General features: G+C 49.8%; 1 protein-coding gene across 1 annotated transcript in view; it reads right to left on the bottom strand.

The window, feature by feature from the left end:
• Positions 1-351: 351 nt before the first annotated feature.
• Positions 352-13977, bottom strand: part of LOC119234180 (cilia- and flagella-associated protein 58-like) — a 100997-nt gene continuing 87371 nt past the window's right edge. The window contains exon 12 of the mRNA XM_054690399.1: positions 352-451. Coding sequence (XP_054546374.1) covers positions 352-451 — 100 coding nt within the window. The remainder of the gene's footprint in view (positions 452-13977) is intronic.

A 13977-nucleotide genomic window follows, 5' to 3' on the forward strand; every position in this document is an offset into this window, starting at 1 on the left:
CAGTCTCACTCTGGCTCTGTGTCCTCGCCTGAAAAACGAGGCTCACCATGTGTACCTCAGAGCACAGTTGTGAGGAGTAAATAAGGAAATGTGATGAAGCGCTGAGCAGAATGCCTGGCACGTAGTAAGAGCTCAATAAGTGCCGGCTCTTATTAACCTGGCATGTACTGCCTGGTTTTGTTCATTATCTTTTGATAGTTTATCTCCCTGAAGGCAGGAGGCACGCGCCGCATCCTGCCTCCTTCCGCCGTGGGTAGCGTGTGCGTGGAGCAGCCGCGTGGAGAGACTCACGGCAGGCAGCAGGGTGGGTGGCTTCCCACTGTCCGATGCTGCTCTTTTCCTCTTGACCATTCAGGCAGGCTCGGCTTCGGCCACTGCTCCTGCAGGTGTGTCTTCGGGGTGCATCGCTGCATGCTGGTCCCGGAAGGCCATTCGAGGTGCCTGGGGCCTCCTGGGGGAAGGTAGCACATGAAGGGGTCAGTCCCCTTCCTGCGGCCCAAAGGCAGCCCCTCCCCACCCCCCTTAGGGAGAAACCCTTTTGTCTGCAGCCCTTCTTTATCATGCTAAGGCCCCAAAGACAGGGCAGGGTGGTCCCCCGGGAATGGCCAGGGCAGCAGTGGGGTATTTCACGCTCTGAAGTGTGAAAGTATTTAAGTTGAACAAGTCACTTCAATAACGGTGTTATCTGCTGCTTCCCTTTCAGTGTTCCAGACAGATAAAGATAAAATAGCCGAGGTAATTGTGGAGATGGAGTGTCGCTGGCAAATGATCTGAGCACAAAGACCATTTCCAGAGACAGATGGAGTGGAGGCTCCGGTAATTTTTCTTGAATCATGTTTAAAGTGGCACAGTCTGAAAACCAATTCAGCAGGAGTGCTGCTCAGAGGGCCCAAGTCCACCCGAACTTTGAAAATATGAAAGCCCCATGCAACTCCCTGGCCACAAAGAAAGGAAGCTGTTCCCCCTGCTAGCTGGGTGGGGCGCTCCTCTTGCTAGCTAGGTGGGTGCTCCCCCTACTAGCTGGGATCTTGATGGGCCTCTGCTGCAGATCCCCCCACTGCAGCACTGGCTGCCTATTGCCCATGAGCCATTGCTGGTGAATCTGGCAAAACTGCCATCAGGATTTGGCTGATTTCAGGGCCCAGCAGTGATCACATAGATTTGGGTGGGATCAGCTGAGTCCCTGGGAGACTTCCCCGTTGATAGTTTGATTCACTCAGAGGCATCAAAGCAGTGGATTCTAGGCACTGGGAGTCTGAACGTGCTGGGAGAGAGGAAGCAGCCCGGGACTTCCCTGCACTCACTCTCACCTGCTAATGAAGGGAGTAATGGGCGCTGGAGGTACAGTGACAGCATCTCATGGAACACTCTGCAGTCATTGAAACCGTGTCGTAGAAAACTAATGACTTAGGGGAAGGTCCATGATCTATTGCTGAGGGACCAAGTAGATGGCAGAACAGCAGGTAAGTATGCGCCTGGCATTTGTCTCAGCAACTATATGTGTACACATACATGCAAAGGAAAAATGACTGAAAAGACAGCCAAAATGTTAGCCCATTTTGAAATACCTTTAAATCGCTACATTTCCCAGATTTTCTATAATGAGCAAAAGAGGGGTTATGCTCACAGCTTACCTTCATCTAGGGGTATAGTTTTCATCATTGTACATATATGCTTTCATGGGGTCCATCCATTTTACAGATGAGGAAACAGGCTCAGAGGAAATCAGGGCCTTGAATAAGTGTTACTTGGTCTGTAAGTCATTGAGCTGGGCTTAGAACCCCAACTGGCGTTTTCTAGTTTGGGTGCTCTTTTCACTACCTGTTAGGGGTTTTGAGGAAAATCAGCCAACAGTAGCTGCCACAGCCAGTCCTCACTTAATGCCATCCATGGGTTCTTGGAACTGACTTTAAGCAAAACTATAACAAAATCAGTTTTGCCATAGGCTAGTTGAATAAACAAGTGCTAATTTCCAACAACCAATATCCTGGTCACAAATATATCACCTAACTTCTAAGTAAAGACCCCAAGACATTGCTAACGTTCACACATTCACTTCCTTTCCAACATACTTATTCCCCTTGAGCATCAAGGGTGGAAAGAACCTGTCCCAGCAGCATGAGGTGGAACCCAGCCTTGGACAGACACGCTTCCATTGCAGGGTGCACTCACCCACACCCAACCAGACTGGCATTGTGTAGATGCCTCGATAATTTAGACATGCTCACATCTTTGGGATGTGGGAGGAAATCCCCGTGGGTATCCAGGAAAACCCCACAGGGACATGGAGAGAACACGCACACTGCACACACCCCACGGCCCCACCAGGAGTCCATGTTTTCCCCTCATCAACATGACAAAATGACGTAAAATGAAGCCATGTTCTTCAAGGACTTGCTGTATCTCCCATCATCACAGAAAGGTCCGGGCAGTGCTGTTCTGGATCACTTACCTCCCTTTATTACCACACATTTATTTGTTCAGTTATTATTGGATTCATGTTCGTGCCCTGCTCTAAATTGTAAAGTCAATGAAGGCGAGGACTGCACCTGATTTGCTTCTCTCATCTAGTCCAGTCTTGATTAATAAATACCTGTTGAAGGCTTGCCATTGCTTCAGCATGAAGGCACATGCCCTCCATAAAGCTGTCTTGTCCCCCTCACCAAGCTGACTCCAACAGGCTTCCTTACCTCAGACCATCTGGTTGGTCACGGAGCTGTTGAGCACCTACTCTGTTCGGGCGCTATGCTGCCGGCTAGGTGCATAATGTGAGCAGAACATATCCAGTCCCTGCCTGGTGAGGGAGAGACACAGCAAGCCAGCTATTAAACAAATGAATGAACAACCACAATGGGAGAGAAATGATCTAAAGGGAAGGAACAGGCTTTTTTTGAAACATAACAAAGGGACATGGCCTAAGCTGGCCTTGGGTAGGTGAGGGGAAAGTCTCTTTTCAAAATATTGTTTGAACTGTGATATGGGTGATAAGTTTGATTGCGTGATTGAAGGGGCTGACCAAAGGGATTCCAGGCAGAGGGTGTAGCACATGCAAAAGCCCTGTGGTCGGAAGACCCACGAGCAGTTCTGGGGAGTGAAAGAAGGCCAGCACGGCAGGGATGCAGAGCAAAGCTAGAAAGCAACTGAGGCTGAGCAGGTGAGAGGGCTGGGGTCCAGGACACATAGCCTGTGTGGATATCACTGGACCTCTCGATTTAGTGGGGACAGTCCTCGTTTGCTTCTGTTTTCCTAACAATTAAGAGTAGTGTCCCCTGTTACTTGCATGATGGAAACTGCCTGGCAGATAGGCCAGCTAGAGAATTTCATTCTTATTCTAAAATATGGGAAGTCACTTAGGGTTTTTCAGAGATGCCATCCTTCCCTGGCAGAATCGGATTCAAGTTTCCCGGAGAAGTCTCTGGCTGCTGTTGAGTATGGACTGGGGGCACAGTCAGCAAGCTAGTTAGGCAATTGCTACAGTGATGAAGGAAAAGTTGTCTTTGCTTACCATTGTAGAGAATTACTCCCTTCCGTTTCAATCCCACTGCCCAAAGTAAGTTCCAGAACTCAGGTGTAAAGGAAGTCACTCTCTACTTTGTGCTGGTTGGGGCTAGAACTCCCTGGTGTCTCATCACCAGGGGACCTTGTGACTTGCAGTCTCAGGGTGAAGGGGAGCCCCGGAGGGTTTCCTGGAATGTCTGGGACTTCATACTTGTTCTGGAGAAGACACAATGTCACCCACAGGCCTGTGAACACCCTGCTAGGTGCTTCTCTTCAGGCCCTTCTGTCTAAGGGGCTAGGGTTGGGATGGTGTTGCTCAAGGGACATTGTTGACAGGGAAGGTCCTGGAAGGTTCACCTTCCTAGAGTCTGACTTGGATTTCAGGTGAGGTATGGCGCTCCAGAGGGGTGCTCCAAACCCACTCCTCTGCGGTTGCTCTGTGTCTGCCCCTGTCTCCCCAATCTCTCCGGCGCCGCCCGGCTATCTCTCTAGAGCTTGTTCTTTGCTTCAGATTTGTGTTCAAGTGCTCTTCTCCCCCACCCACTACCTTATTAAAACTGCCTGGGCTTGGCTGCTTTTTCAAAGCATCTCAGGTCTTTTCTCTTGCTTGGTGAAATGAATACAAAATTATTCTAGTGGAACATTTTACATTAGATGCAATCGAAGAAAACAGCTTACAGAGCTGAAGGCTCATTTGGAGGCAGCCAGGGCTTGGGGCTGCGGTGGCGCGGGTATAAGTAACAATATAGATTGATGACACTTTTTAGTGTTTTTAATCCCCCCAGGGTTTAACTTTTTTTTTTTCCTTGAGTCTGGAATTACGCAGTTCTTTAGCCAACTCTCTCTCTCTCTCTCTCTTTCCCTCTCTACATCTTCTTTTATCTCTCCCATGCTCTCAATGCTTTTTTTCTCTACTCTAAGTTTTTATTGCTTTCTGGTCCCACCAGGAACCCTACTTCTCTGACACCCACCCACCATGCGTCTCGGGCTGTAAATGAACCATCTCAGCAAGGAACAAAGGTTTTCAGCTCATCTCTTAAGAGCTGGGCTCTTGCGGGTGGGACATTTCGGCTTTGCCCTTGTCTGATAGGCAACCCACTGGGTGATGAGCTCCGAACAAAGACCAAGGCCCCTGATGTGGTCTTGTGGCTGTAGTTCGAAGGAGCCAGAAAGTTGCCCCTGCTTTCAAGACAAATCAGTGCCAACAGGAGCCTCTGAGCCCTCTCCTGAATCCTTCCTCATCACAGGAGGAGACACTGAACTCCAGGTGGTGACATGGAAGGGGATGAGTTTCTATATCCTGGTTGGGTGCCAGGCTTCCAACCCAGTGCTCTTTACCTGTTGGGGAAGGAATGGAGTCTGGAGGGCAGCATTGTTCTGGCCTCCTCTTGTGGCACCATTCTTGATGGAACCCCCAAACACATGCCTTTTGACTTCTTAGAGAAGGTGCCAGAAGGAAAGAATTTCTCTGGGAAAATAGCTATTGTAATTTGGTGACTCTAGACCAGATGTTACAGATGCCTCTGGGGTCAAGCAAGCAATGTAAATGAGGATAAAACAATAGGGAATGGTGGAGACTATGGCAAATTGATGACTGTTACCAAGGATGAGCCTACTGTTGATAGGAACTGAGGAAAGAGCCCAGGAGGGCCTGATTTCTGACTTTTCAAGGAGCAGAAATCTGAACTTTTGGAAATATAAAACCCAATTTTCATATTAAAATAGAAAACCCTGAGTTGGTCAGACAAAATTTCTTGTGTGAGTCAAGCTCAGGCTGCCCTTATTGAGCCTCTGCTCTGGCACATCGACTGATCTGGGTGATTTGGTAGGGGGCAGGGTGGCAGAGGCAAAGGGTGGAAGTACTGAGATGAACACCAGCCCACTCCCCGTGTTTCCATTCCTGCCTCTCTCCGGGACCACTTTTTCTGTGAAGGTAATTATTCCAGAGGAATGCTGTGGGGTTTCTGTGTTACGGGTAAGTTTAATGTTGGTGGAACTTTCTCACCTCACCAGACAGTAAAGAGTTGGGGAGACTTGTTATTGGACTAGACAGGACTCATGTTCAACTGACAGTTTTAGAAAGAGCTGTGGCTTATTATCCACTCAGTCATTCAGTCCTCACAATGGCTGGATGGGGTAGGTGTTACCTTTTCTTTTTTTAAGATTTATTTATTTATGCATATAAGAACTGGGGTGTAAGCCAGAAAGGTGGGGAGTGAAAGGATTCACCAGAGAGCAGAACAGGCAGATGTAATGAAATACCCTGCTGAGGGGAGCAGCAGGCAAGGCAGGAGAGGTCTGCTGCACCATGTGGGTCCGCTCCCTGGCTGGTGGCCGGGGATCAAACTTGTGCTGCAGTGGCTGACAATAGATAGCCTGACAGTGCTGTCTTTAACCCCTGCGCCACCAGGGAGGCCCAATCATTTTTTTTTAAAGGTTGAAGAAATTGAGGCTCCAAGGGGTGAGTGACTTGTTCAAGGACACACAGTAAGCGCTTTTCTCTATCACTACGCTTTCCTTTCCACAGTTCCCCCCAAAGCACATGCGCACATAAACATACTCTTTTAACATTTTTCTCTTGTGGTTCCTAAGTCGCCTATAAAAAATTGTTTTTTTTTCTTGCACAGTTTTTCATTAGTGATGAGCTCACCTTTCCCACGCACTGCCGTTTATTGGCTTGGCAAAGGTGCCAGCGAGCCTTCGGTCATGGCTTTATTACCTTCCCGGCTCCCAGGGAAGAGGAGCTCAGCCTGGAGCCGGCCCAGCTGTCTTGGTGGCAGGCAGAGAGCTGTCGCAGGCGAGGAGCAGAAACAAAACAGAAGTTGCTCCCCTCCCTTCCTTCCTGCTCCTTGTGGGGCTGAGGCCAGGCTTTCTGCTTTCACTGCTGTCCTTCCCTCCATGAGGGCCTCGCCGCCCCCGGGCCCCGTCCCTCCCTCAGCTGCAGCCCTGGACAGGGGTGGGTATGTACTGGGTGTTCCACGCGCACCTGTCTGAGTGTTTGATTATAGCCAGTGCATGAGTTGAAGCTCAGCAGAGAATATGTGGAGGTTTTTTAATAGAGGACGTGCATTTAATTTTTAAATCAATTTATTTTAGAGTGTATCTTTGCTAGGAACGAAGTCTCCTCAAGTAAAGTAAGAGGAAGGGTATTGTAAGGCTGTGGCCTCCTGGAACCCAAGTAACAGGTGGACACTTGGGCCGCAGGAAAGTTGGCCTAGCCAGGCCAGGATGACAAGAGCAGTCCCTGACCCTACATTAGTGCTTCACCATTAGTATGATTCAGTTAAATTCCACTTCTGATCTGCTCCCATCTGTGGCTGAATCTCAAAGTTTCCATTTCAAATTCCGAGAAATGGCCAAAGGCCATCGCATGGACAAGAGGCCTTCACTGGTGGAATCCGCACCAAATGTTTGGTGCCCCCTGTCATTTTACCGGGCATGGCAATATTACCATCATAGCTACGACTAGATCAGAGTGCCCAGACAGGGTGAAATGATCCTTTAATATCAACCCACAAATGCCTATGCTCTAAATTTTTAAAATTAAAACATTTCAATTTAGCTTTTAAAAATCAATCTGCACTTGCTAACGCTGACGCCAGGTGATCGTCCCTCAATGGATTGAAAAATGAACTTGGGAGGAAGTCAGAGGACAGGTTAGGTCTCTAGCCTGGCCAGCAGGGGATGTCAAGATTTAGATTTCAAGTCAGACTCTGGAATGTCCTCATTTCTTCTAGAGAAAATGATAACAATGTAGAATGAAGGGCATCTTGGGGGAACAAATCATCTCTGACTGGAACAGTTATGCCTGTGTACGGAGGTAGCTATGAACACCCAGGACAGTAACCGGCACATAATAGATTCTCAGTAAACAGTCATTGTGATCGTTGACTCCTGAAGTCAGGATCATCATGTACCTAGAATTGAGTGCTAGATAAAGTTGCTAATTAAATAACTAGTGAGCCACCATGAACAGGGAGAGCAGAAAGTGGCTTGTGTGAAATGGACTTGGCGAAAGAAGAACAGAGACCCCGATAAAGGACAGAGAGAGCTTGGGACACTCGGGGCTCAGTGAGCATCTGCTCAGCCCTCCAGCATCCCCTCAGGCATCCTGTCCAGGTGAGGGGGGTGCTCCCTTAGCTAATTAAGGTGAATGCAGAATTCAGGAGCCCAGGGAGAAAGCCAAGGCCTCTGTCCCCTCCGATTCTCCATTGGCCCCTTGTGCTGCTCTGTAGGAACAGGCTGCCTCCTCCATCTGAGGCCGGTCCCGACCCAGAGTGGGAGCAATGTCCGGAGCTTGGTGAGCAGCTTTCTCCTCCCTTCTAGGTGTGCTCTCCAGGCTTTTAACTTAATGCGTACCTTTGGCGGAGCCAGCCCCATCTCTTTGGGAGTAGCTCATAGATCTGGTTTGCTTTAAACCTTGTTAACATCAGTTGCAGCACCCACCCTGTCCCCTGCGTCATTCATTCATTTATGTTGTCATGTAAGGGGAACTACTTCCGCTGCCCATCCAAGGGTCAGTCAAGGCGTGGTCTGGATTGTTGAGGGTGATAAAATTTAAACAGAATCCCTACATTAGGCCTCAAGTGCCTGGGTAACTCGGGCTGTGTCGTTAAATGCAGGCACCCCCTGGCTCTCCTCTGGCCAGCTGATGGGAAAACCAAAGGAAGTTCAAAATCACCTGTTTCTCAGGTTTGTCCTGAAATCAGAGCTTGGACCAAATATGCACTAATGTTAAGGTCTTCCCAGCCCCTTTGTGTCACCCAGCTGGGATCAGAAAGAGGATATGGAAGAAAGGTAACTAATATTCAAAAACTGAACACTGATTAAATACCACTCATGAGTGATCGGCTCTAGGTATTTTATTTGTATTGTTTATAATAAAAGCTAAGATTTATGCAAGGTTTATATATGCCAGGCATTGATCTAAATACCTTTTTCCTCTCACCTATTTTTAAATCCTCTGCATTTCTAAGGAGAACTGACTTCAAAGTCACATCTTCAAACTCAGTGTGACTCCCAAGTGCGTGTCATTATCACAAGCTACTATGTTTCTTATTTTATATTTTTTAAACTGGTGAGTTGTCATAGTCCTACTGACAGCTACTGCCCCCTCTCCATGCACAGGCTAGGAGACTAAGCAGGCTCAGGGTGGTGAAGCAGATTGGTTAGTGGGTCAAGAATACACCACTTCCAGGATCCTGTGCTGTAGCTGGGGTAATAACAATCACTAACAGCCTGAGTTAACATCATTTGTTATGTTCATTGTCGTGTCCCTGGGGCCCAGAACAGTTGCCTAGCGTGACACCTATGGAATGGGTACATTCCAAAGCCACGGACTTTCTGCTCCCCTGTGGCTGTGACCTGTAGGTGGGCTGTGACCTCTGGGCGGGCAGGCTGCAGGTCCTCCAGGCACCGTCTATTACCCAGACAGGCCCCTGCACCCCTTTGAGACTGCTCAGACCTGCTTCTCACTGCCTACTGTGTATCTTGCAACTTGAAAGATCTACAAGGAATACAGGAAATAAAAATGTGCCGATGCAATAACCACCTCCCCCCCCCCAGCTGTATCTATATTAATCTTTAGAAATACTTAGAAATCACGACTTCGTGTTTAGGTCCATAGTATGTGAATATATTTATTAAATCTAAATCAGTTTTTCACTACTGGGAGGAGCTTCTGTGATGTCCTTGTGTGTCACCACACTTTGAGAAAGGTATATTACGAGAAATGAGCATGTTACTGTCTAGAATATCTCCACCATACGTATTGCTAAGGAAGAGGGCAGTTTTTGCTTGTGTCGGGTTAAGCTTATGCTCTGTGGGAGCTGTTTGGATACTGAGGGTGACAATCATCTCTCCCTGCCTGTGAGGGAAGCCTGACCGTGCCCCATGCTCTCCTAGAAACCTGGGAGTGACTGAAGATCCTAAATGCTCTCCTCCTAGTCTGGAGGGGGATCTCGCTTCTCCCCAGCTGTTTCCTCTTAACCAGGCGGGGGACTCTTACACATGCAGTTTATACTTCTCTTTCCCGAGCTGGGGGAGTGTAAAGCAACCAGCCCATTCCGGGCAGGTTTATGAACGGTTCTCGCAGCCACATGCTCTTCGCCCTGGTTTGTAGTCGCCGCACGCCTCTGTACACTCCACTGCTCCACCCTCCACCCCGCACTCCCACCACCCCGCACTCTGCTGCGCCACCCTTATCCATCAGTCTCTCAGCTCAGGTGTGCCCACCTACGCATGCCCACACCCTACCCCAGGTGCCCGCCATCAGGCATGCACTCGGGACCACAGGGCTCCGTCATCCATCCTGATGGCGGGAGGGCAGCAAAGCCTGACACCTTTTACCCTACCCTACAGGGAGCTTGGGAAGAGATTCAGCTATCATTATTATTTTTAATTTGAAAAAGATACTGAAATCTAAATTATATTTGGAAATTATATTCTGCTCTTCCACGGACAGGCCCTCAACGCCAGGTGACGCTGACCACACGTGCCCCTGGCGGGGCAGGGCGCGGGGGCGTAGCTCTGCTCGGTGTGAAGATCCTGCGTGTGCGCTGTGCCCGGAGTGTGCGCTTGCTGGTTTCGATATCAGCTGCTGCTCTCTGCCCCTGATCTTTGGGCAGAGAAGTGAGATTCTGGGGTGATAGTGTGCGCTGTACATTCTACAAAGCCCACTTTTGGTTCAGAAACCTGTGGCCACTTGTAGGGTAAAAAAAGTATCAGGCTTTTCTGCCCTCCCGCCATCAGGATAGATGATGGATCCTTGCGGTCCTGAATGCATGCCTGATGGCGGGCACCTGGAGTAGGGTGTGGCATAGGTAGATGGGACTCACCTGGGCTGAGACTGGGCTTATAAGGGCGGCGTCACGGAGATGCCAGCAGAGGGCAGAGAAGCAGAGACCAGCAGAGAACGCTGGAGAGCCCAGAAAGAGTAAAAACTGCCAGCCTCCTGGCCCCCCAGAACCCCTGCCTGCTGTGTACCTGGTGAATCCCAATAAAAAGCCTGGAAAGCCACCGGGAGCTCCAGGACTCCTTCTTACCCCATGTGCTCGGGTCATAGAGAACCTGCCCTGTGCCCATTCTGGCCCTTCCACCACCACTCCTGTTTCCAAGGCACGGGCATCTGAAATGGATGAGCACAGTGCCTGTCGCGGGCAAAGCCCCTTGGATGTTTCCTGAAGATCATCTCTGGAATGAAGGCAGAGCGGTCAGCAGGCAAAGGACTCCTTGGAGGACACCTCCTGCTTCGCCCTGCCCCTGGACCCGCTGCCCTTCTGCTGTTATGTGGTTCCAGCCCCCTTGGGCCAGGCACTTGCTGCTTATGAGCTTGTCAGCATTTCCCCCCCGAGGATCTCAGACAGACTAATGAGCCTCCCCAGCCTGATTGCTGAGGGCACAGGCCACTGCCAGGCCAGCACTTTTCACCTGGCATCTGCTGCAGAAAAGCCGAGTCAAGCCTTTAACCCTCTCGTGTCAACGCTGTGGCCTACAGGTCGGTGTGCGTGGTGCGGTGTCATGGGCTCCTGGAGGCGGATGTGGGGTGGGCGTGTGCCCCTGCGGGCTGCAGGGGTATGTGACGTGGGCTTTGCCAGTAGCTATTTCTCTGCATGGTCAGGGCTGGTTGGAACTTTGGGAAAGACATAAACCAAAGATTCTCATCCGTACGATAACTTAATAGAAGAGTGACCCTGGTAGCTGAAACTACTGTTCTTATTTTGATGCAAATTTTATTGATGTATCAGGTTTTTTTTTTTTTTAAAGATTTGTCTATTCATGCACACAAGAGCTGGGGTACAGGCCAGAGATGTGGGGGTTGGGGGGGTGAGAGGACTCCCCAGAGATAGAGTGGGGAAAAGAACAGGCAGACTGACCAAAGTACACTGCTGAGGGGAGCAGCAGGCAACACAGGAGAGGTCTGCTGCGCCATGTGGGCTGCTTCCTGGCTGGCCGGGGATCAAACTTGTGCTGCAGAGGCTGCGGATTTGCTCCACAGTGCGGTGCTTAACCCTTTGCGCCACCAGGGAGGCCCAGATGATGTATTAGGTTCTAACCATCAATCCTGGCCATCCGATTGGAAAGAAATCGGGTCAGTCCCCCAAAACAGTCAGCTGGGGCTCAGGTGTTTCTTTTCTCCTTTCTCATGCATTTAATATAAGATGTTCTTGGGCTGTTGGAACCTGAGGCGCTTTCCCAACTTGCACCGCCTCCTGTTAAAGCAGGACTCCACTCCCTGCCTGAAGTCCTCAGGTGTTTTTAGCACACCAGGGAGTACCCCGGGAGAGCACTGGAGCAGGCCACTCTGCTGCTGCAGGATTCGCTGGACCCACTGTCTTTAACTGTCTTTAACTCTGCTGAGGTCACCATGTCCACAGGGCTCTGCCCCTTCTCCTGCCTCCATCAACACCTTGATAGAACCCCTCCCCCGTCCCCTCCAGGATCGCCCACCTCCCTCACTGATGAGTGCCTGGTGGTCCTTGGCCCTGGTGGAGCGGGGAGCTCCTCTATGCCGTGTTCCTCCAGCAAACCTCTCCAGCAAACCTGCTGCCTGCAGGGTAGTTACACCAAGGATCTTTCAATGTTTATTTAAAGCCCTCTCTCCTGGGGTGGGCTCAGGAGCATGTAAGGTCAGATCTGGGTAACTGGTTCACAGCCATTGAGCCCGATCTGTTCAGAGACAGACCTGTGCTAGAGACAGCCCTTTGCTTCTTTGAGCATCAGCTAATGAAACAGAACTAACAGAGGTGCCTGATGGGGCGTTGTTTCGAGGCTGAATGAGCAAGTGCATGACAAGCTCCTTGTATGGAGCAGTGCTTGGTGATGTCAGCTGACACCCGTTAGCCGTTCGGGCCCAAGTGAGCCAGCCCAGGTCAAGGACAGGAAAGGCCAAGTGATAGATTCTCAGGAGCCTCTTCTCTCCCTTCCTTATCACTCTCTTTCCTTAGGAAGTTCTCTGCCAGGAAGCTCCTTACCTAGAGCGATCTCCGAAGGGAATCACCAGTTCCTTAAGCATTCTAGAACATGCTTGAGTGCCACAGCAGATAGCACTTAGCTCAAGGTGGGACTATGCTCCCTCCTGCTCCTTAGTCATCTGATGGTGTCTTATTTCTCCATGCATCTTCACAGCGACATGCTTTGAGGGAGAGCAGAGGATCTACGCCCATCTTGTGCTTGGGGTCCAGTTGTTTAGGCAACTGTTTACACATGCAAACACACGCAGCGTCTTTAAGTAGGATAAGAAAAAGCAACCCTTTGTATTAAAAAAAAAAAATAAAGCAGAGCGCTGTGATGTAACTTCACCATGGGGGGTGACTTTCCTTAGAGGCCCACTTTTTTTTCTTGGATCCCCAAAATGAATGTCCATAGTGTTACAGGGCAGGGAGAGGGGCACCCCAGACCCCACAAACCTGCCTTCTATAAATTGGTTCTACCATCCGGCGCATCAACACAAAACATATGAGACTTTAATGAAAAGGATCTTTAATACAATTGGTAAACTATCCAGGAAAGGCAAAGAATCTAGTTTCTAAATCAAGCACCCAATGTTACCCATCCCCTCGTGGGTAAAAGTCCACCCAAGCAGGATTGGCCCAGAGCAAGGCCCGAAAGCCTGCCACAGTCTAAAGCACCTTCCAGTGGGGACCCACAGAAAAGGATCAGAAACAACCAGACAAGCCCGGAAGGAAAAGAGCAAAATCAAAATCAAGACAAAAACCGCCATTGTCACCTCCCCAAGGGTGTCTCACCCACATCCGCTTCACCCAGTCCACGACCAAAAGACAAGCGCAGCTTCTTCACATGTCTTTCGGCTCCATGTGTCTCCTCCAGGTCTCCTTCTGGCTCCACCCTGCTTCCTTCCTTCTCAGTCTCCTCTGCAGTTTCTTCTCTCTCTGTTCAGTTCCACCCTCCCTTGGGTGGGGCAGGAAACCTGGAACCTCCCCCTTTCCTGAGGACCACCCTGTTACAATGGGAGCCGGGCAGATGAGTGTTGTAGGAGTTGAATTGGGCTAAGACACTAGGGGCAGCACACGTTCCTCGTCTGAAGTCAAAATCAAACCTTAAAAAACTGCAGAGGCCAAAGGTGTGTGGTTGCTCTGAACAGGCAGCCACTGGGATCTTGTCTAGCTCGCCCACTGCAGGGCACCCCTGGCCTCTGCTGCCCTGGCTCTCTCTTCTTTGCTTCCTCAGGCTGAGTGTCTGCAGGTTTCCCTGTTTCGCCAGATACCGGCATGGTTACCTCATGGCTGCATTGACAATGAGCTCTCCAAAGGCTGGGGAAGGCAGTTGCAGAGTTAAATTTCAGCTCTACCCATTTCTCGCTGTATAGGTGGGCTTTTTTTTTTTTTTTTAAAATAATAAATTTTATTTTTATATTCCCCATACAATTGCAGCCCCCCCATTCTGACCCCAATCCCTCCCCTCCCACCCCCGCCCCCCAAAAAGTGTCTCTGGTTCATAGTTTTTTGTTGATTTTGATTT

The sequence above is a fragment of the Talpa occidentalis genome, unplaced genomic scaffold (assembly GCF_014898055.3).
Source record: "Talpa occidentalis isolate TD23 unplaced genomic scaffold, MPIMG_talOcc4v2.1 talOcc4.8, whole genome shotgun sequence".
Lineage (NCBI taxonomy): Eukaryota > Metazoa > Chordata > Mammalia > Eulipotyphla > Talpidae > Talpa > Talpa occidentalis.